Below are 22991 nucleotides of genomic sequence, written 5' to 3' on the forward strand. Positions count from 1 at the left end.
ACCACTCTATAAAGTGAAGAGCAGTATCATTGTCTTCATTTTATACTTAGGGAATCTAACATCCCAGAAATGTTAAGCAATTTGCCTCATATCACACAACTTCTAAGTGTAGGAACCAGGATTCAAGTCCTTTCTGCCATTACACCAGTTTTCTGCCAACAATGTAAAAGCCATTCCAGTGCAAACTTCTCATCTATAAAATAAAAGATGGACTTGCCATTGGTGAAATAACTTGATTGGCGTGGATAGTCTCCAGTCAATAGCACTCGTGCAGTTTACCACTAGTTAGGCAGATAGGGAAAGGGGAGGATAAAGCTAATAGCAATCAGCATTGCCTTCTTTTACTCCTTATTCATTTGCCTATACATTCTTTATATTTTTGTGGGCAATATGTGAACTTGCAAAGAGGAATTCCAAAAGATGTCTACACAGGGAAGTAAAAGAGAGAGCTGAGCCAATTATCTGGCCATATAAATAAATATTATGTGAATAATAAATATTCATGTGAACCATATGAAATTGCAGTTTTATGGGTCAGAAAACAGTAGCATATCAGTGAGGTTATGATTCAACTATTACTGCAGTGGAAGAGAATCTGTGATTTGAATATGAGCTCTTTTCGAAGATGAAGTCAGGTATTATTCTTTAACTCTACACCTGATGCTGTCTCTAAAAGCCAAGTCTATTTGCTCACTCTTTATTTATTTATTTATTTTTTTTTTATTTAAAAAATTTTTTTTAATGTTTATTTATTTTTGAGAGAGACAGAGACAGAATACCAGTGGGTTAGGGGCAGAGAGAGAGGGAGACACAGAATCCAAAGCAGTCTCCAGGCTCCGAGCTGTCAGCACAGAGCGCGACACAGGGCTCGAACTCATGAGCTGTGAGATCATGATCTGAGCCAAAGTCGGACGCTCAACTGACTGAGCCACCCAGGCGCCCCTATTTGCTCACTCTTTAATCTTGATCTTAAAAACACTCTATTTCACCCAGGAAGTGTGGGAAAGTGAAGGAAAAATCCCTCTCTCAGGAAGACTTCATTAATTTATTTTTGAGGAGAGATGATGGTAAGCATGTCAAGACAAGGAGGCCGCCCTCTGTGATGTTACAGAACAGCTGCACAACTGGTTTGCTGCATACTGGCTTGCAGGACAGATACAACATGTGGTGCTTCTACTTGAGGAAGCTTCTCTCAGGGTTAAGGCAGTGTGGGCTTCACCAGTGAGAAAGTGCTAGGCCTTAAAATGGGAGCAAAGGGACTTGGGGACTAAAATAAAACTAAACCAAATGGTGGAAACATGCTCAAGTCCTTAATTTATCTGATTAGAGCCAACAGGCACCACAGCGTAGAACATTTGCTCCCATCCCAAATACCATTAAGGAACAGAGAACTATTTCTAGGCTTGGCTCCAGATTGGTGAAGGCATGAACTAACCGTGGATTTGGTTTCAGCTTGGAGTCACTGTTGAACGGTGACAGACTGCAGTCACTGCAAAAGTCTGTAGGCATCAAGTGTCCCCAGTACTGCCTGAAGAGGCTTCCCCGCCCCTCAGAAACATTCCTCTGACCCCATCCCAGTCCAACCCCACCTCTTCCCCTATATTTCTCTGCTTTGTTCTTTTAATACAGGAACATGGTTGCTTAGACTTAAGAGTTTTGAGTAGAGTTTGTTATGCGTAGTAGGCTACCTTAATACAGTAGTTAATCATTGCCTGTTAAAATTGCACTATGAAGAAGGTACAAAGGGGGGTAAACTATCTTTTGCTGTTCTGGGAAAATAGCTATCAGCAAGAAAAAAAAAATAGAAGGGTTTGTTTTAAGGCAGTGTATGGAAATTCTGACAACCGTCTCCCGACCTTCCGCCAAATCAGTAGGCCTGTGCCTGCCCCCTTCCCTCTTCCCTCCATCAATCTGTTGCTAGCTGTGTGCCCTTGCATTACTTAACCTCTTTGGGACTGACTGTTCACTCATTTACAAAGGGAAATGTTTGAAGATCTCTTAGGATTTTCAAAGTGTCAACATGTAAATGCTATGAGTATGAATGTGAAAGTGGCTTTAAAAAGATTAAAATTTCTGTAGAGAAAAGTATTACATAAAAATCTTCCCCAAATTAGCCCCTTCCAACTCTGTTGTTAGGTTACTGGTCAATACCATTAACTCTGTTTCACAGAAGTAGAGATGATTTTTCTAATAATTTAATTGAAATGTTTATTGAGCCCTTGTGCTAGATACAGAAGTGTGTCCAGGTTTGTGGGAACTGAGTCTTCTATGATTTGGGAGACGCTGTTTACAAAAAGGCAACTACAAATACAACCTTAGATACAAACATTTATTGGGAATGAGAAAGGCAATCATAGCAAGATACTGAGGCTTACAGGTTTAAGTCCCTTTCTTTGAGCATTCTTTAGGCAACTTACCAGAATTGCTTATGTAGAAATGCTTCTGATTGAAACCTGGCTTCATTTCCTTACCTAGATAGAACATTCTACGGCTTCCAGCAACTCCTAGTGCTCAATGGAGCCTATGCCAGCGAACATCCCTGAAGTTTAAGCTTCATGAAGCTTCACGGTAAATCTGCTTCTAATTCCCTAAGTTCTTTAGGGAATCAAGACACATAAAATAGGGTTCCCAGCCTCAAGAAAAATTACAGTGGTTTATAGCCACTACCCCCAGAAGAACTGTCTGGTAGTGTTTATTTATCTGGAACAGTTCCACAGGCCAGCAAAAGGATTCAAATGATGACAGTTATTTACTTTATTTAAAAATTAATTTTGAAATACATTTAGACTTACAGAAAGATTACAAAAATAGTATGCAGAGTGCCCATATAGTCTTCACCTGCCTTCCTTCATGTTAACACTTTACTATGTGTAATCATGGATGCCAGGACATTAACATTCTTACAATACTATTAACTAAATTACAGATTTTAAATTTTACCAGTTTCTCACCAAATTTGCACCAATTTATTGTGTTTTAGGATCCAATTCAGGATCCTACATTATATTGGGTCATCCCGTCCCCTTAGTCTCTCCTGTTTGTGACAATCCTTCAGTCTCTTTCTTGATTCTTCTGAAGAGTACTGCTCAGGTATTTTGTAGATGTTTCTCAGTATGTTAGTTGTCTGATGTTTCCTCATGATTAGATTGAGGTTATGTATTTTTGGCAAGAATACTACAGAAGTGATGTGCTCCTGGGCCATAATCCAATACTATTATTTATTTTCTTGCTAAATTTCTTCAGCTTTGGCTCTTAGGAGCAGCTTCGATTGGCTCTTGTGTCATTTCAGCATTCCCTCAATATTTTATTGAGCATTTCCTTACTTTGTGGCACCCAAAGAGGTTTCAGGCTCATCCTATCTTTCCCCTTCCCACCCAAACCTGGATCAGTCACTTCCACAAGAAATTTAATATCTGGTCTTTTTGGTTAGTGGTTTCTTCTCTTTGTTCCTAAAATCCTGGGTCTTGAATAGATTCTTTCCTAAAACAACTCAAATACATGTATCGTCAATCACTAATAATAGGACTGTATATTCCTTTTTATTTTATTTTTTTTAAGTTTATTTATTTATTTTAGACAGAAAGAGAGAGAACAATGGGAGGGGCAGAGAGAGAGGGAGAAAAAGAATCCCAAGCAGGTTCCATACTGCCAGCACAGAGCCTGATGCCCGGCTCAAATCTATGAACCAGGAGATCATGACCTGAGCCAAACCTAAGAGAGCTCAAATGACTGAGCCTCCCAGGTGCCCCTGCATATTCCTGAAATTGTAAAAGAACACAGCATGTGAGTTCTGACCACACTATCAAAGGCCAGGTGTGCTTCAAGGACTTCCAAGCAAGCCTTTCAAGGCAGTTGCTAAATAGATCACCATTGACATTTCCCTCCCCTTATCACCTACATTAAACTCGCCCCCCACCTACAGTTATGACAAGGCTACCTCCTGTGTTCATCTTCACTGCCACTTCTTGAGTTCTGATCTTTTCTGGGTTTCCCTGGGACATTGCACAGCCTCCAAATGGCCTTCCTGCCTCTAGCCTTTTCTTTCTTCCAATCCATTTTCCATGTGAATAAATCAATAATCTTTCTATTTGCAATTCTAGCCATATCATTTACTCTGCTGAATATAGAAGAGGATCATTTTTCCCCTCCATTTTTGGTGGTTTCTCTGAACCTATCATTAGTGATTTGGCTCCCTAATGTTCTCAAATTTTAGTGTAAATCAGAATTGGCTGGAGGGCTTGTTAAAACACAGATGAGTAGGTTCCACCCTCAGATTTCAGAGTCAGTAGGTCTGGAATGGGGTCTGAGAATGTACATTTCCAACAAGTTCCCACGTGATGCTGATGATGCTGGTTCTGATAACACTAGCCAACAAGGTGAAATCCAAACTGCTTAACAAGAAACCTAAGACCCTGTCACAGTTATGTCCTTGCACTTACTTCCCACCTCTCCCCACCTTTTCCTCAACTGTGCCTTCGCTTTTCACATCTTTGCATGACCCTGAATGTACTGATCCCCCGAATGGTTTTCCCATGCCTCCTTGTCACCCACGGTTTTACACATGTTGCAGACAACTATCCTGGTTCCCCTTCATTTCTTTATTTTTCTCGAATCTCAGAAGGACTGTCTCTCTTCTGTGGTCCAATACTACTTGGTAGCACTGGCCATGAGAATTACAACTTGGTATTGGATTTAGTGGTTTACTTATTTGATTCTCTCTGTAGTTAATGAGTTTTCTAAAGGCAGGACAGTGCCAAAGTCTTATTCGGCTTTGGCTCCTCAGCACCCAACCCTTGTAGTATCTGGCTGACATCAGATGGGCACTGGATAAATGCTGTTGAATGAAACACGACCTTTTCAAGGAAGGTATTGTGGTCTTCACACTAAAGAAGGTAATAAAGAGTTTATAAGAACACTTCAAGGTTTATTACTGTTATAGGTGAAAAGGATATTTTATTTATTTATTTTTTTATATATCAAATTTATTATCAAATTTGTTTCCATACAACACCCAATGCTCATCCCAAAAAAAGGAGATTTTATTTATTTTTTTAAGTTTATTTATTTTGAGAGAGAGAGGAAACAAGCAGAGAAGGGGCAGAGAGAGAGAGAGAGAGAATCCCAAGCAGGCTGTGCACTGACAGCTCAAACTCATGAACCCTGAGATCATGACCTGCGCTGAAATCAAGACTTGGATGCCTAACCAACTAAGCCACCAAGGTACCCCAAAAGGATACTTTAAGAGAGCACACTAAGATATGGAATTAGCCAAATGACTTAGGGGCTCTGAACAGTTCTTTAAACCAGGTAATTAGAATCAGTGTCCTCTCACAAGTCTGGGATGGGCCTATATGGTCTGGAAACATGGAATAAAATGGAATGGATATCTGACAATGCTGCTGTGATTGAGATAGGTGGTTCAGCCCTCATATCTGTCTAGGCTGTTAATTAGCTAACTAAGGAATTGCAAATTGCCCTTGGCATTCTGTTTTTGCCATCCACACTTGCCAGCCTAGTGACTGCCCTTAGTCTTAATGGCATCATACACATCTACCTAACTATAGAACCACAGTTCTTAACCAACCGTGATGGTTGTTAAGTAGATTTGGTGGTCTACAAACATGGGTGGAAAACAATCACACTTTAGTTTTTGCCATGTTTTAACTGAACTTAACCATTTCCCTCAATTATTTTTTAAAAATATTTATTTTTGAGAGAGCACAAGCAGGGGAGGGGCAGAGATAGGGGCACAGAGGATCTGAAGTGGGCTCCACACTGATAGCAGTGAGCCCGATGTGGGGCTTGAATTCACAAACCACGAGGTCATGACTTGCATCAAAGCCACACGCTCAACTGACTGAGCCACTGAGGCTCCACTCCCTCAATTATTAATGTAGGTAATGAAAACAGTAGTATTTGCACTCCCCGAGATTTTGTCATTGCTGGGAATGACCCATATTTTTAAATCACATGATAGCAATTATTTCTATTCATCATACTTCAAAATAATAATAGATACAGCACTAGATTTAGTTATTAGATGTGCTAATAAAAAAGTACATATACAATATCACAATGAAAACTACTTTGGTATCTATATTTCAATACAGTTGTTTTCCTTTGTAATCTTACATATTAAGATGTTATTTACACACTGAAAACAAAAATCCTAAGTATTTATTTTATATATTTAAAACATGTTCTAAGAAGGGATCCATAGCCTGCAATAGATTGTTAGAAAGATCCATAACACCAGAACAGTTAAGCACCCTCATTGTAGAAGGGAAGTTTAGGATTGAATTTTGTTCACATTTACTCTGTAGCATAAATTTGGTAGGAGAAATTTTTAAAAGCAGTACCAAAAATTCAAATTCACTCTGGGTTGCTCAAGTTTCCATTTAAAGAGTTGGTAAAACAATAGAATAGTTAATGAGCAGTAGCAGAACATTCTCTTCTATTGTTGTGTACAAACTGCAAGTGAAGCATTCTTTGATTTCTTGGGCTACATGCTCACAGTGCAGTAATAGTTAAATTAATTTCTAATATGTCTCATCTCATTATAGATCTATGCAATCGTCTCTTTCAATTTTAAATTGAGCTTCAGGGAAGATTAAATACTTAGGTATTCCAGTTTGTATAAAATTTCTAGATCCATACAAATTAAACTTCCTCTGTCTAAATGACCCTAATCATTCTAATTTAACTAGATGGAGCCTATTTCCTTTTGACAGAGCTTGTCATGTTGAATCTTATCCATGGAGATGAACAGCATGCCAAATGGGTAATAAGTATTCCAGATGTTGTCTTGCCACTTTCCAACAAAGTTATTAATACAAGTCAGTTGCTTCTTGTCTTTTTTTATCCTCTAATGTTGGTGAGAATATAAACTTCCTTTCTCCCCATTAAGATATGGTAATTTAAAAAGTACAGTAATGGGCTGCTGCAGAGGAAAGTGATTTTATAAAAGTACCTCTCCATCGTGAATGGTACCTCAGGGACTCAGGGTAGTGTGAGACGTGTCGGGACTGTGGATGGGGGAAGTATTAGGGGATATGAAGAAGACTGTTGAGCCCTGAGGTTGAGATCGTGTGTGGGGTGTGTGTGTGTGTGTGTGTGTGTGTGTGTGTGTGTGTGTGTAGGAGACTGAGCTTCAAAAGAGCCATTGCATTTACTGTTGGTTAGGAATAAGCCGATAAAATGGAAATAGCTGCTCAATTGACAAGGACCTGTCCTGGCTGAAGTGTGGCAGGATGCCCAAGGTTTGGCAGCCTACCTTCTATCTGCATCTCCCTGCACTATCCCTGGGGCAGCAAGAGAGACCTCCAACCTGTGACCTCTGAGGTTTTTTGGTGGGATTTCATGAATCTGTCCTCAAGGCAATGGAAGGAAGATGTGGGTGCAGTGTGGAGAAGAACAATGGAGGCTGGAGGGGAGAGTCAGAGGCCAAAGGACACCGAGCTTGATTCCAGGACAATCTGTGCTAGATGAAGATATTTCTTTTAAGCTTTACCAGAAGGATCTGACGTTTCTTAGCTATAAAAAAATTAGACATTCAGAGCTAGGAAAAGCCTAATGATAGTAATGATAATTATAATATTTCCATTATGATGGTTTCATCAGTCTCTTTCAAAACACTTTGGGTTTGGTGAATTTGAAATGGATTTTCCTTCAATAACACACACACACAGTACTTTTACTTTGCCCCCTGTGTTTTTAAATGTAAAGCCATGGAAAGGCCTTTCTATTTCTAGAAGTATAAAAGTATCATTTAATATTACTCTACAGAAAGAAGTCCAAATAATTGGTGAAGTGAAATAAAGTTCTGGTCTTCAGAAAACAGTCTCACTAGCATCATAATCCACATATGAATAATCTTATATATACAGCCTTGCTCTCCTCCCCTCACTAACAACTTTGACTCTAGTTAGCAATAACCTGATGTTCAGTGTAAAATACTTTGAACTTTGAAGTGGAAGAAATTTACCATTAAGGCCATGGTTGTTTTGAAGTCATATACTGTTGTGAAGTCAATACTTGCAGCATTTCCAATATGCCTGAATTGTTGTAAGGAGTTTTTGTTGCAGACACCATTTCTTAAATGTCAACAAAGAAATGCTATTCTGGTTGAAAGTATTTTCCCTCTCATCATCTCCATTAATTTTTCAAGTTCATTAACAACGAAATTATTAAACTGAACTCTACTGACATCTGCTGGACAAAACCTGTTTTTCATTGTTACCAACTCTGTAATGCTCAGGTTTTACTAACTAGATGGTTACTATTAAAACAACCAAGCAAAGTTGTACTTAACAAATAGAAAATAGAACTAAGCTAAATATAAGATCAGCATGTAGTAAATCTAAGTAAAGGTTTCTAAGTCCATTTCTCTAGCTGGTCAAATCGTATTTCAGTTGAACATTTAACATACATTTTCTCAGTGCTCTGTGTGTGCTATACAAGTACTTACACATTGGGTCCAGAACTTGGAAGGGCCCCTTCCTGCATGAGGTGCTGACTTAATAGGTCTTGGTTGGGCCTTAGAATGTGCATTTCCAACAAGTTTCAGGTAATGCTACTTAATGTGGCTGGTCCAGAGACCGTGTTTTGAGAACGAAGTGGGAGAATGTTAATTAACCTTTTTTGGCTTAAGCTGCCAGGTAATACCATTAACTGAATTAGGAAATTCAGCTGAGGGGCAACTTGAAGGAGAGGTAGAGAAGATGATAAACTTGGCCTTTTCAAGGAAATGGAAGAAAAGATCATCAAAGCCAGACCTGAAGAGGTTCATTTAATATATTTCAATAAAATATGAATGCAACTCCATTTTTAACAGGACATGTAAGAACTTGTAAAAGATAAACATTCTCTGTAATAAGTGGTAGGAAATGTACTGGTAATGTGAGCCATCTAAATTTGGATAAGTTCCTAGTACAGAACACCCAGGAAATACCCAGGAAGCTTATGTGAACACAAGTATATGACCACACATTTGTATTAGCCTTTCAGTTTAGGAGTTGAGAACTAATGGGTTCTTCCTATTTCCAGTGAAGTTTCCAGACTTCCTGGGTCAGCCCTGTTCTTTAGTTCTGAAGTTTTCCTGGAGGAATGGCACCTGAGGCACTGTAGACCCATAGCCCTTGATAAAATTCTCATTTAGGAAACATGGCAAATGAGAGATGATGGTAAATAAAGGCAAACAACACCTCTAGTGTCCATTTATTACTCAGAACATGCTGAGGAAAAAAAAGTGGAAACAGGAATGTGATTGACCTGCTTTTGTGTTTCAAGCACCTTCAAAAAGTTGGCTGGCTAATTATGGCTCCTCATAAATTCTAAACAAGGGGCAGAGGGGTCTGATTTTCCTCATACAAGCCTTGACGATCCTAGATGACTCAAATTAACTTATTTTATTTTATTTTATTTTATTTTATTTTATTTTAATTTTTAATATTTTTTGACTTACATCCAAGTTAGTTAACATATAGTGCAACAATGATTTCAGGAGTAGATTCCTTAATGCCCCTTAACCATTTAGCCCATCCCACCCTCCCACAACCCCTACAGTAACCCTCTGTTTGTTCTCCATATTTGAGTCTCTTATGTTTTGTCCTCCTCCCTGTTTTTATATTGTTTTTGCTTCCCTTCCCTTATGTTCATCTGTTTTGTATCTTAAAGTCCTCATATGAGTGAAGTTATATGATATTTATCTTTCTCTGACTAATTTGGCTTAGCATAATACCGTCTAGTTCCATCCACGTAGCTGCAAATGGAAAGATTTCATTCTTTTTGATTGCCGAGTAATACTCCATTGTGTGTGTGTGTGTGTGTGTGTGTGTGTGTGTGTGTGTGTATACCACATCTTCTTTATCCATTCATCCATCGATGGACATTTGGACTCTTTCCATACTTTGGCTATTGTTGATAGTGCTGCTATAAACATGGGGGTGCATGTGCCCCTTCGAAACAGCATACCTGTATCCCTTGGATAAATACCTAGTAGTGCAATTGCTGGGTCGTGGGGTAGTTCTATTTTTAATTTTTTGAGGAAACTCCATACTGTTTTCCAGAGTGGCTGCAGCAGTTTGCATTCCCACCAGTGATGTAAAAGAGATCCTCTTTCTCTGTATCCTCGCCAACATCTGTTGTTGCCTGAGTTGTTAATATTAGCCATTAGGTGTAAGATGGTATCTCATTGTGGTTTTGATTTGTATTTCCCTGATGATGAGTAATGTTGAGCATTTTTTCATGTGTTGGTTGGCCATCTGGATGTCTTCTTTGGAGAAGTGTCTATTCATGTCTTTTGCCCATGTCTTCACTGGATTATTTGTTTCTTGGGTGTTGAGTTTGATAAGTTCTTTATAGATTTTGGATACTAACCCTTTACCTGATATGTCATTTGCAAATATCTTCTCCCACTTTGTCAGTTGCCTTTTAGTTTTGCTGATTGTTTCCTTTGCTGTGCAAAAGCTTTTTATTTTGATGAGGTCCCAATAGTTCATTTTTGCTTTTGTTTCCCTTGCCTCTGGAGATGTGTTTAGTAAGAAGTTGCTGCAGGCAAGATCAAAGAGGTTTTTTCCTGCTTTCTCAAGGATTTTGATGGCTTCCTGTCTTACGTTTAGGTCTTTCTTCCATTTTGAGATTATTTTTCTGTATGGTGTAAGAAAGTGGTCCCGGTTCATTCTTCTGCATGTTGCTGTCCAGTTTTCCCAGCACCACTTGCTGAAGAGACTGTCTTTATTCCATTGGATATTCTTTCCTGCTTTGTCAAAGATTAGTTGGCCATACGTTTGTGGGTCCATTTCTGGGTTCTCTATTCTGTTCCATTGATCGGAGTACCATACTGTCTTGATGATTACAGCTTTATAATACAGTTTGAAGTACAGGATTGTGATGCCTCATGCTTTGGTTTTCTTTGTCAAGATTGCTTTGGCTATTCAGGGTCTTTTCTGGTTCCATACAAATTTTAGGATTATTTCTCCTAGCTCTGTGACGAATGCTGTGCCAGTACCATACTGTCTTGATGATTACAGCTTTGTAATACAGCTTCAAGTCCAGGATTGTGATGCCTCATGCTTTGGTGTTCTTTTTCAAGACTGCTTTGGCTATTCGGGGTCTTTTCTAGTTCCATACACATTTCAGGATTATTTCTTCTAGCTCTGTGAAGAATGCTGGTGTTATTTTGATAGGTATTACATTGAATATGTAGATTGCTTTGGGTAGTATTGACATTTTAATGATATTTGTTCTTCCTATCCAGGAGCATGGAATATTTTTCCATTTTTTGTGTGTGTCTTCTTCAATTTCTTTCATAAGCTTTCTGTAGTTTTCAGTGTATGGGTTTTCATCTCTTTGTTTAGGTTTATTCCTAGGTATTTTATGGTTTTTGGTGCAACTGTAAATGGGATCAGTTCCTTGATTTCTCTTTCTGTTGCTTCATTGCTGGTGTATAGGAATGCAACTGATTTCTGTGTGTTGATTTTATGTCCTGCCACTTTGCTGAATTAATGGATCAGTTCTAGCAGTTTTTTAGTGGAATCTTTTGGGTTTTCCGTATAGAGTATCATGTCATCTGTGAAGAGTGAAAGTTTGACCTTCTCCTGACTTATTTGGATGGCTTTTATTTCTTTGTGTTGTCTGATTGCTGAGGCTAAGACTTCCAATACTATGTTGAATAACAGGGGTGAGAGTGGACATCCCTGTATTGTCCCTGACCTTAGGGGGAAAGCTCTCAGTTTATTATTGTTTTTATTTCTGCTGGGTTGGTTGTGATCTCTCCTCTTTCATTCTTGATTTTATTTATTTGGGCCCTTTCCTTTTTCTTTTTGATCAAACTGGCTAGTGGTTTATCAATTTGTTAATTCTTTCAATCAGTTTCTGGTTTCATTGATCTGTTCTGTTTGTTTGTTTGTTTTGGTTTCAATAGCATTGATTTTTGCTCTAATCTTGATTATTTCAAGTCTTCTGCTGGTTTTGGGTTTTATTTGCTGTTCTTTTTCCAGCTCTTTAAGGTGTAAGGTTAGGTTATGTATCTCAGACCTTTCTTCCTTCTTTAGGAAGGCCTGGATTGCTATTTACTTCCCTCTTATGACTGCCTTTGCTGCTTCCCAGAGGTTTTGGGCTGGGTGTTATTTTCATTGGCTTCCATGTGCTTTTTAATTTCCTCTGTAACTTTTTGTTTAGCCCATTCATTCTTTAGTAGGATGTTCTTTAGTCTCCAAGTGTTTGTTATCTTTCCAAATTTTTGCTTGTGTTTGATTTTGAGTTTCATAGCATTGTGGTCTGAAAATATGCACAGTATGATCTCGATTTTTTGTACCTGTTGAGGGCTGATTTGTGTCGCAGTATGTGATCTATTCTGGAGAATGTTCCATGTGCACTGGAGAAGAATGTATATTCCACTTCTTTAGGTTGAAATGTTCTGAATATATCTGTTATATCCATCTGGTCCAGTGTATCATTCAAAGCCATTGTTTCCTTGTTGATTTTCTGATTAGATGATTTGTCCATTGTTGTAAGTGGGGTGTTTAAGTCCCCTACTATTATGGTATTATTATCAATGAGTTTCTGTATGTTTGTGGTTAATTGATTTATACATTTGGGTGCTCCACATTTATAACAATTGTTTACAATTGTTAGGTCTTCCTGGTGGATAGACCTCTTAATTATGATATAATGCCCTTCTTCATCTCTTGTTACAGTCTTTATTTTAAAGTCTAGATTGTCTGATGTAAGTATGACTACTCCAGCTTTCTTTTGTCACCTATTAGCATGATAGGTGGTTCTCCATCCCCTTACTTTCAGTCTGAAGGTGTCTTTAGGTTTAAAGTGGGTCTCTTGTAAACAGCATATAGATGGATCTTGTTTTCTCATCCATTCTGTTACCCTGTGTCTTTTGATTGGAGCATTTAGTCCATTGATGTTTAGAGTGAGTACTGAAAGATATGAGTTTCTTGCCATTATATTTCGTGTAGAGTTGGAGTTTCTGGTGGTATTCTCTGGCCCTTTCTAGTCTTTGTTGCTTTCGGTCTTTTCGTTTTTCTTTCTTTCTTTCTTTCTTTCTTTCTTTCTTTCTTTCTTTCTTTTTTTTTTTTTTTCCATCTTTTGTCCCCTCAGAGAGTCCCCCTGAAAATTTCTTGCAGGGCTGGTTCAGTAGTCATGAACTCCTTTAATTTTTGTTTGTCTGGGAACCTTAATTTCTCCTTCTATTTTGAATGACAGCCTTGCTGGATAAAGAATTCTTGGCTGCATATTTTTCTGGTTCAGCATATTGAATATATCCTGCCATTCCTTTCTAGCATGCCAAGTTTCTGTGGATAGGTCTGCTGCAAACCTGATCTGTCTTCCCTTTTAGGTTAAGGACTGTTTTTCCCTTGCTGCTTTCATAATTCTTTCCTTGCCTGAGTATTTTGTGAATCTGACTAGGATATGCCTTGTTGATGGTCAGTTTTTGTTGAATCTTATGGGAGTCCTCTGTGCTTCCTGGATTTTGATATCTGTCTTTCCCCAGGTTAGGAAAGTTTTCCCCTATGATTTGCTTACATAATCCTTCTACCCATTTTTCTCTCTCTTCATCTTCTGGGACCCCTATGATTCTGATGTTTCTTTTTCACAAGTCACTGATTTCTCTAATTCTTAAATTGTGCTCTTTTACCTTAGTCTCTCTCTTTTTTTCTGCTTCATTATTCTACATAAGTTTGGCCTCTATATCACTGATTTGCTGCTCTGCCTCATCCATCCTTGCCACCATAGCATCCATTCGAGATTGCGGCTCAGTTATAGCATTTTTTATTTCAGCCTGACTAGTTTTTAGTTCTTTTATCTCCACAGAGAGGGATTCTAATCTATTTTCTACCCCAGGTAGTTATTCTTAACATCGTGATTCTAAATTTTGGTTCTGACATCTTGCTTGTATCTGTGTTGATTAAGTCCCTGGCTGTCATTTCTTCATGTTCTTTCTTTTGGGGTAAATTCCTTCGTTTTATCATTTTGAAAGAGGAAAGGAATTAAAATAAAAAAATTAAAATAAAAAAAAATTAAAACAACACACACATACAAATCACATAAATGATGCTAGATCCTAGGTGTGTTTTGGTCTGGTTATTGAAGGAGCTTGATAGAGGAAAAAAAAGGAGAAAAAGAGGGAAAGAAAAGAAAAGAAAAAAAGGAAAACATTTTAAAATTTGAGAAAATGAATACAATGAAATAGAATAAATTGAAATGATGGAAGTAAAATAAAATTTTAAAAATTTACAAAAAAGTAAAAAATATAGTAGAAAAAATGAAGAAAAATATTTTTAATAAAAATTGAAAAAATAAATTTTTTCTTTCTGTATTCAAGAAAAAGAAACAAAAAAAAATTGAATAGGTGGACCAGTGAACAGACTGAAATTCGATGAAATTACATCGTTTTCCCCTAGAAATAAAAGTATGAAGTATTTTATAGTCTGTGAACTAAGCAGGCAGAGAGATTTGTGGTGTCCCTGAAGAGTGAGGTTGCCCCAGGTTAGTGTAGCGGCTCCATTCTCCATTAGATGGCGCTGCTTAGCTTACTGGGATGCATTGTTGTGGCGCTTGTAGGTGTGTATGTGCACACGTGGGAGGGGTGAAAATGGCATCACCCAGCTACCCAGTCTCTAGTATGGGAACTCTGCTCTCCCATACCAGCAATCATGCACAGGTCCTTTGTCTCCAGCTTCTGTCCACTCCCCGTTTTTATCCTGTCTGTGACCAAGCCATCAGGTTGCCAGGCGGCACCTCCCTCCAGAGTTTTATCTCATATGTGGCTGTGTTTCCTGACCCCTCACTTCTGAGGGACTGTGGCTTTGACCCGTTCAGATCCTCTGGGGAGGGTCTCACCGAGCAATAGCTGGGTGCTGGCCACACCCAGGAATGTTCGTGGGACTGCTGCTGCTGATGCCCAGAGACTGCAGCTGGGTGTCAGCCTGCCCCAGAAAAAGTTCATGCAATCGTGTAGCAGCAGCATTTCAGGGATTATGGAAAAACAGCACACATTTGGTGCCAGGCTTCACCATGAGCAACCTTGTTCCAGCACCAGCATATGTGGTTGTTCTCTGGGGTCTGCTGGGACCGAGTGGCTGCAAAGCCTCTACCAAATGTCCTTCCAGCAGTGGAACTGCTTCTCCCCATGTGGCCCGAGATCCTCCCAGACCTCACTCTGCTCCTGGGGATTCACCTTTCCCACCAGAGAACCACCAGGTATTGAGCTGCAGAGTTTCAGACTCTGTGCTCCCCTTGTTTATAGAATCCTAATGGAATTTAAACCCTCTCCTTTCTCCCTTTTTAGTTCAGTCCCTGCAGCTGTTTCCACTTTTCCACTTTCTCTCCAGCTGCTTTTGGTGGGAGTGCTTTTCCTGTACTCTCCCCCCATCTCCGTCCTCGCTCTGAAAGCAAAAACAGCTCCTTGCCCTCTGTGGCTTCTCTCTCCTCCAGTATACCTCTACGTGCTGCATACCTGCTGAGTTCTGTGGTTCAGGTTGTGCAGATTGTTGTGTTAATCCTCAAATCAGTTTTCTAGGTGTGCAGGATGGTTTAATGTTGATCTTGCTGTATTTCATGGTCTCGAGACACACACAAAAAAAGACTTCCATGCTGTTTCACCATCTTGGCTCCTCCCCTCAAATTAACTCTTTAATATAAGTATCTTCCATATGATTCTTAAATTACCAGAAGCTTATTACTCTCTTTGGATTGAAAAGATATCAAATTTTGGCAAAACTTCCATTAAAATTATAAACAAATATATGTTCCAAATCTGTTTCTTTCACTTGCTACCATCACCACTACAGAAAATTAATCACCCCAAGACCTATTGCCTGATGTTATGTGCAACTGAGTCACATCAGAAATCAGACTCCAGGGGTGCCTGGGTAGCTCAGTCAGTTGAGCGTCCGACTCTTGATTTTAGCTCAGGTCATGTTCTCAGTTTGTGGGCTTAAGCCTGGTGTCAGGCTCTGCACTGACGAAGCAGAGCTGCTTTGGATTCTCTCTCTCCCTTTCTCTCTGCCCCTCCCATGCTCATGCCCTCTCTCTCTCAAAGTATGTAAGTAAACATTAAAAAAAAAAATCAGACTCCAATCATTCCAGCTTTTATGCTCTTTGTACTAGTGCTTGTGCTCTTTGATTTACACGTATCAGTCCTATCAATTCATCAGCCAACTCGTGACCTCACTTCCTTCTTGTCTACTAAGTCGGGATTCCATGCTGGAGTATCTGGGTCCATTGTACTGAAAGTAGCCTCTGTGGACAGCAGTACAGGTATTGTCTGAGAGCTTGTTAAAACTGCAGCATCTCAGGCCCCATCAAATGGCATTTTGGTATCATTTTAACAAGATCCCCAGGTGATTTGTATGCATATATGGTTAAGAAGCGCTGACCTCAAATTTTTCTTAACAAGTTTCCTTCACTCTCCAACACCTGCCTTTCCCCCACTCACAAAGAGCGAGTCCTGGTGAGGCTTGTATCATACCGAAATTATTTATTTATATTTATCTCCAGATTTAAACAGTCTTTTGTGAGCAGGTATCATCTTCCGAATCCTAGCTAGATGCTGTACCTAGCATATGCTAGTAGCACACTTAATATTGTTGGGATTGAAGCGTAGGTCATGAAACCAGGTACTAAAATGCTAATGAATAATAGCAGGTTGATTAACTACCTTTTAAAAAATTTTTGCATTTTAACCAGATTCCCGAAGGAAATGGATTTAACCTAAATTATTAATAATGCTGATGCTGGGAGTTTTGAGAAGTTAGCCAACTGAGTGAAAGTAATTTTGGGGGCAAGTGACTTTATGTGCTCAAATTTCCCTCCATCTCACCCATCATCAGGGTGATCCAAATGAAAGAACTCTGAGTGCTTCTCGACCGGCCGAGTGGCTTTTAAATTGTCTTCTTCCCTGCAGGATTATAAACTCCAAATCTCCAATTATAGCCAGACACTGTGGATCACAGGAAAGATCTGGGCATTCTTGAAATTTGTGGAACAAGGAAGAGTAGGTGGGGGCTGAACAGGAATATTCAAATACATTTCGTTGTAACTTATCTCATCAGTCGTCTTCCTCACCAGGTTGAGTCACCAGAGTAGGGATGTCTATCCTGTGCACACAGAATGCCCCTGCCAGGCACCTTGCATACAGACATCCATGCTTAATGAGTTTGGGGGATAAAATGGTTTTAAAGCATTGCTCATGGCATGTTTAAATAAAATGGCATGTTTGCAGCATATAAACAGTGCCACCACTTTGGATTTTACCGGCAAGGGGGTGCCCATCTTAATTCCTAAATGCTGAATCCTGAGAGACCAATATTAACCATCCACTTTCACAGTGAGCCACCGCAGTATTTTTTGGGTCACAGATGCCTTTCTTACTATCTCAGCTACATCAGGGAAGAGAAATTAGGCAACTATGACATTACTTTATAAACTGATTTATCAAGAGTCCTGCCTTTCCCTGCGTAATGACTAAGTGCCTCAGAAATGCTTTCCCGAACACTTATTTGTAGAGTGACAGAACATTAGCTGCAGATTTAATGTCACCATGGTTGTCATTTGCATGTGCATGGAAGTTAACATAATGTAGAAATGTGAAATTGAACTGGCTGAGTATGAACAGTGGTCCTGCTAAGATCCATTTCTCTATGCTCATTATTTCACCTCTTGGTTTATTGTGTGTACTTTCTCCCATTACTCACAAAATTGTCAAAGAAGTCCCTGAGGATGCACAAGCACAGGGCTTCTGGAAAATACTGTTTCAATACTTTACATATGGGACCAATCAAGCCAATATGTTCTCCATTGTAAAAAAGCCAATGTTCTCTTGCTTTGTTAATTGACCCTCAGCTTTAGAAGGAAAAGGGCAAGTCTGGATGGGAAACAGAATGTGAAAGCAAATCATCAGGGAGTGACTTATAGGTTTTTCTCAGTTTCAATGACGCTTAGAAGAATCGAGAATGCACAAAACTTTTAATGACACTGAATCCACAGTGGGAACTATCTAGGGAAAAAGAAATGACACAAAAAAACTTATTATTCTATTCAGAGAGTGTAGGGGGAGGGAGGCAAAGGTCTTTTCTAATGCAAAGTTAGGGGAAAAAAAAAAAAAACTATGGGTTAAATCGCAGGAGACTTAGTTCTTCAGGTTTTGTTTGTTCATGAGCTTACAAGTGTGGTGCAATTTAATATGCCTGTCATTATTTTTCCTCCGTTCGAAGGACGAGCCAGGGAGTGGTAAACCAGACAGCGGGGCTGGCCAGCCTTACCCACTGCAGTGTAATCTTGCCGACAGGGAGCAGGAATGCTCCAGACATCAATTTGGGGTCTCTGGGTGGCCTCTGTGAGCCACTGTCCCCTTCACTCCTCATCACCTGCATCTAAAGATGTGATTATCACCAACTATACATTCATTCATTCAAAGGAGTGTAATAAAAATAACTGTGCATTTATCCTTCCTATGATGAGTCATTTAGACACAACACTAGAGGGATGAAGGGCATTTTAATGATACGTGCCAGAGGATGAAATCTTAATTCAGGGATGAAAATAAGGATTTATTATTTGGCAGATCTCTGTTGTGCCATCACACTACACAGCTGTGGCATGAAAGTTAAGTGCCACAAGGTCCTGCCAGGTGATACAGCAGAGCTCCTTTCCTACCTCTGAATATACACTTCATAATTATGCCTCATGTAATCTCTTCCTCTCTTCAAAGTTCCTTTCAGAATTGGTCAGCAGGGAAATCAATTTCTAGAATTAGGCCTTTACTTATTAACCACAGGGTGGATTCTCATATGTATGAGATGGTTAATACACTGCTCTGTTTGGATCCTAGTAGATTCCTCCTAATTCTATAATAATCAGATTTAAAAATATTTCCCTCTGAATCTATCTTGATAAAATAATGATGAAAAGTCAGGAACAAATCCTAGGGAATGAGAGTATAGAGGAAAAGCCCTCATTTACCATATAAAGAAAAGATTTCTCAAGTTTAAACCAAAGCAAACAGAAAGCACATGACATATATAGTCCTAATAAGATTTTATTGAGAATCAGTAAGTGAAATCAGTAAGTGAAATACCTATGACCCCAGCCCTTCCCAATAAATGGCAATATAACACTGGGGTGGGTTCCCTGAATATTCCACTCTGTTCTGTATCTACAGGAGAAACAGTTCTACAGCTCAGTACTAGAGAAATGGGGTGCTCTGACCTATTGATGGGAAGCAAAGGTGGAGTTAGAATTTGGTATGAGTAATAAAGGACTGCAGATAAGTTCTAGTAGCCAAAGGAGTAGATGAATAAACGTTCACTCTTCACATTTTGTATTTCAAATCAGCCAGTAGCAGGCGGGATCATCTTGGGTCCATTTTTACCTAAAACTCTTCCTACCATGAAGGCTTTTGATGCCAAATAATTGGAACTGACATCAAAGATGAAAAGGAAATCAATGACTCTAAGGATTAAAGACCAACAACTCAAAGGAGACCAAAACCCAATGGGATGATGGAAATGGCTGTGAGAATGTTAACATTTTTACATGATGAAAAGTTAACTACTGTAATTTCTCATCACCACAGGAACAGAAATGCATGGCAAGATAAATGAACACTGCTCAAGAAGCTTTTAGGATTTTACTACCTCATTTTTGTATGGGGAGGGAAGAGATACTATGAAGTTTTTTGGGAGGCAACTTTTGGAAAGGTTTTTTTTTTTTTTTTTTTTTCACCAAAAGAAAAGAAAATATCTGAGGGAAAAATGATGTAACAGAAATAGAACTGCAATGATGCTTCTTCCTTCTAAAACTAAAAAAACTATAAAAGTTTCAGTTTCCTCCATGGCTTTAGGATATTGGTCTTAGTTTTATGGCTTTTGCTGGAGTTTAAAATCCTATCTGATTTTCTTACCTTTTAAGCATAAATAAAAGAAATAATGGCATGAATAGAAAATCCACCAGTTTAATTAAAGTCCTAAAAAGCTTAAGAAAAAAAAAAAAGAAACCTGAATTGTGTTTGTATTGATGACTTTGTTAATGGATGACAGTAAATTGCAACCTAAATATTAATGACTCTTATTCAGAATGTTCTTCTCCCCACCTAGAAGTCTTCCTGGGGTTAAATTAATCAAGATGCTGGAGATGCACTGTGATCAAGTTTCCTCTGGCTAAGAGAAAGTGTGTTTTGCTCTCTTTCCCTTGGTAATTACAGTAGCTAAAAGTACAGGCACAGTATTGTAAGACATTTAACTAAACCAAATGGATTTTCTTCTTTCAAGTTGGATATCCAGCCAAAGGCAAATTAGCTTTACTAGGAATGCCAACAGTGCTCATCTGAAACACCCAGGAGAAAGGCAAAGTTTACCAGAGGCTTCAGACATCTGAGAGGCACAAGGTTTTCCCAACTAGTGCGAGTCACTGAGGAATAAGCTAATCCTAGGAACTGAGCAGTGGGCTGGTTTTTAGATCCTTCCATCAGAAGCCTTTAAAGGGTCAATTTCCAATAATATAAGCTATTTTGGGACTAAATGTAAAATAATAGGGGACTACTATCCTGAGGAACCAACATATACCCATTGGGATTTGGTTCTAATTTAAAATAAAAACAGCATGTTTTTATGACCAAGAAAGCCATGAAATAGGCACATTTAAAATTCTTAGACCCTGATTTTCAAAGCTGCAAAATGTTCTAAAATCAGTCAGAACATGCACGAAATGATGAAACAAGCCTGGGAAAGGCAGCAAAGGAAGGAGGAGGAAGGGAAGCTGATGAGTGAAAACATTTGTAGAGAATGTGAAGCACCAGGGACCCTTCATGTACCAGGTTAAATACAGGATCCTGAGGGCTCAGAAACTGATGAGTGTTAAACCTAGGATATGCAAAGAGATGGGATGTGTTTGTTCTAATCCTTTGCACTGGATAATACCTCCCAAATAAACAGCATTTCAATGGAAAGCTTAGTGTTTTCATTCAAGTTATTGGCTATATAGCACCCTTTCCCCCTTTTAGAGAGATGCAGAGTACTGTACTATTCAGTGAAAAGACAAACATCCAGATAGATTGAAAGGAAGGAAAATATCTTATGGCTTGTACCAAACTGCAAGCAGTAACGCATAGTCATTGCCAAGTAAGTAAAACACAAATCTAAGTTTACAAGGTCAATTGGACAAGGTGAACTCAAATCCTAAGTCACCACATACTCACATATAGAAAATCGTTTCCTGATCTTATACTAAATCCAAGGAACAAACAAATGTAAATAGTTCAAAGATACAATAACTTATTTTAGGATAAACAATAAACTTTTTTGTTAGCTTATCTTAAACTAATCTTCAAACCAGAATTTTCAAAACCACCATTGTGTTTTAGAAATTTTTGATAAAAATGTTGACTAATAGAACCCGGATGCTTTACTACCAAAAAGAAGTAAATCTCAAAGTATCGTTATCTAGTTAAACAAGCACTATGGTCCTTAAACCAGTTTGCATCTCTTGCAACTTTTGTCTCAGAAGCATATAGTTAATATTTTTGTCCCCCTTCATAATCAACCACCTAAAGAAAAACAAAGTTATAAAACTGTCCGCCCTGTTGGAGGAAATATACTAAGGAGGTGGATAGCAATATCCAGCAATAACCATATATTTTTCTTTATCTACATTTTTAGTTTCTTTTAAACAGTTCTAGAACAGCAAAGGATGGTTATATTCATAAGCTTAAGTAAGAGTAAGGTTTCCTCCAAGTTCTGAAATATATACATCTATGCCCTCAAAACACTGCACATATCACTCACCCTTCCTTTAGGAAGAAACTGAAGTTAAAGTTAAAGGATTTCCTTGGATACTTTTAAGTAAAAGTAAATGATAAACAGAAGCAACTGAACTGAAGACAAATTCCAAAATTAAAAAAAAAAAATCAACTAAATCAAGTACACGGTTTGACCCTATGTCTCCTTGAAAAGCAATAAAAGCATTTTGTCCAGGTTTGATATACAGAAAGGCTCATGCAGTGAGTTGCAGGGGGCAGGCTTTCCTTTTACAATTCAAACGCAGGGAACCTGGCTTTTGTGGGCACTAGAAGGTCAGCCAGGAAATAGATTGTTCCAGCCATTCCTGAAGGAAGAAAAAGAGGCAAAAGTTATCACACCACATGACTCCGTTTTATAGAGTGGCTTCATTCTCTAGCACCAACGACATTATGATACTAATGGCAACGACTTAAAGGAACCAAGCATCTGTTTAATATATGATGCAGGTCAACACGCGAGGAGATCACTAGTGAGGTGCTCAGTCTCTTCATCCAAGTGGAAGACAGGAGGGAGAGTTGAACCAGAGAAGTTCAAGGCACAGCCCTGTCATTTATCACGTCAGCTCCTTCACATGGCACCATGGGCCACTTACCTGTCTGAGCTTCCGTGTCCTCATTTGTGCCATGAGGATAATAATGTCTGTATGTTTTTGCTGAGATGATTTATGGTGGCATCTGCAAAATGCCAGGCCTGTGCTTGGCTCCATAAAGGGTAGTCACCATTATGACTACTTGTATTAGGTCTGAGATGGTCCATGTACTACTTGATTTTTAATATTGAGTTCTTATATTAGGAAGTAAAGAGGTAGTTTAAGAAATGACTACAAAATTAGCTTGTTGATAAAGCTCAAATTCAAATACATTAATTACCAAGCGGAGAAATAGATGCTGACATTATAAGGCAACTAAGTAAGGAGTGAAAAATACCTTCAAAGAGGGAGAAGGGAGTGTCCGGTGTTCTGCATCCGTGTTCTCCGTAATCTAAGCACCACTCAGCAAACTGAAAGTGAGACCATGTTAATTATGGTAGTGATTTCTTCCAGAGACCCCCAAAAGTTGATAAGGATTCCGTAAGAATTACTCTGAAAAGTCCAAAGCTATCTTCAGGGCAGAAAAAAGGGGTTAGTACAGAGAAACAGATGGTCTGAAAAAGTATGAAGGATGGGAGGGAGGAATGTCA

At 38.8% G+C, this 22991-nt stretch overlaps 1 protein-coding gene and 1 long non-coding RNA gene across 5 annotated transcripts in view; one reads left to right on the forward strand and one right to left on the reverse strand.

Moving 5' to 3' along the window:
- Positions 1–22991, forward strand: part of LOC147578657 (uncharacterized) — a 104429-nt gene that overhangs the window by 55269 nt on the left and 26169 nt on the right. The window lies entirely within an intron of this gene.
- The window catches only part of LANCL1 (LanC like glutathione S-transferase 1), a 36785-nt gene continuing 32830 nt past the window's right edge, over positions 19037–22991 (reverse strand). For all 4 annotated transcript variants that reach the window (XM_086719532.1, XM_086719533.1, XM_086719531.1 and 1 more), the window contains exons 9-10: positions 22739–22811; positions 19037–22116 (exon numbers count right to left, since the gene is read on the reverse strand). In XM_086719532.1, coding sequence (XP_086575658.1) covers positions 22040–22116; positions 22739–22811 — 150 coding nt within the window. In that variant the 3' untranslated portion in view covers positions 19037–22039. The remainder of the gene's footprint in view (positions 22117–22738; positions 22812–22991) is intronic.

Source organism: Puma concolor, chromosome C1 (assembly GCF_028749965.1).
Source record: "Puma concolor isolate L17-30 chromosome C1, mPumCon1.1.hap2, whole genome shotgun sequence".
In the NCBI taxonomy this organism is placed as follows: Eukaryota; Metazoa; Chordata; class Mammalia; order Carnivora; family Felidae; genus Puma; species Puma concolor.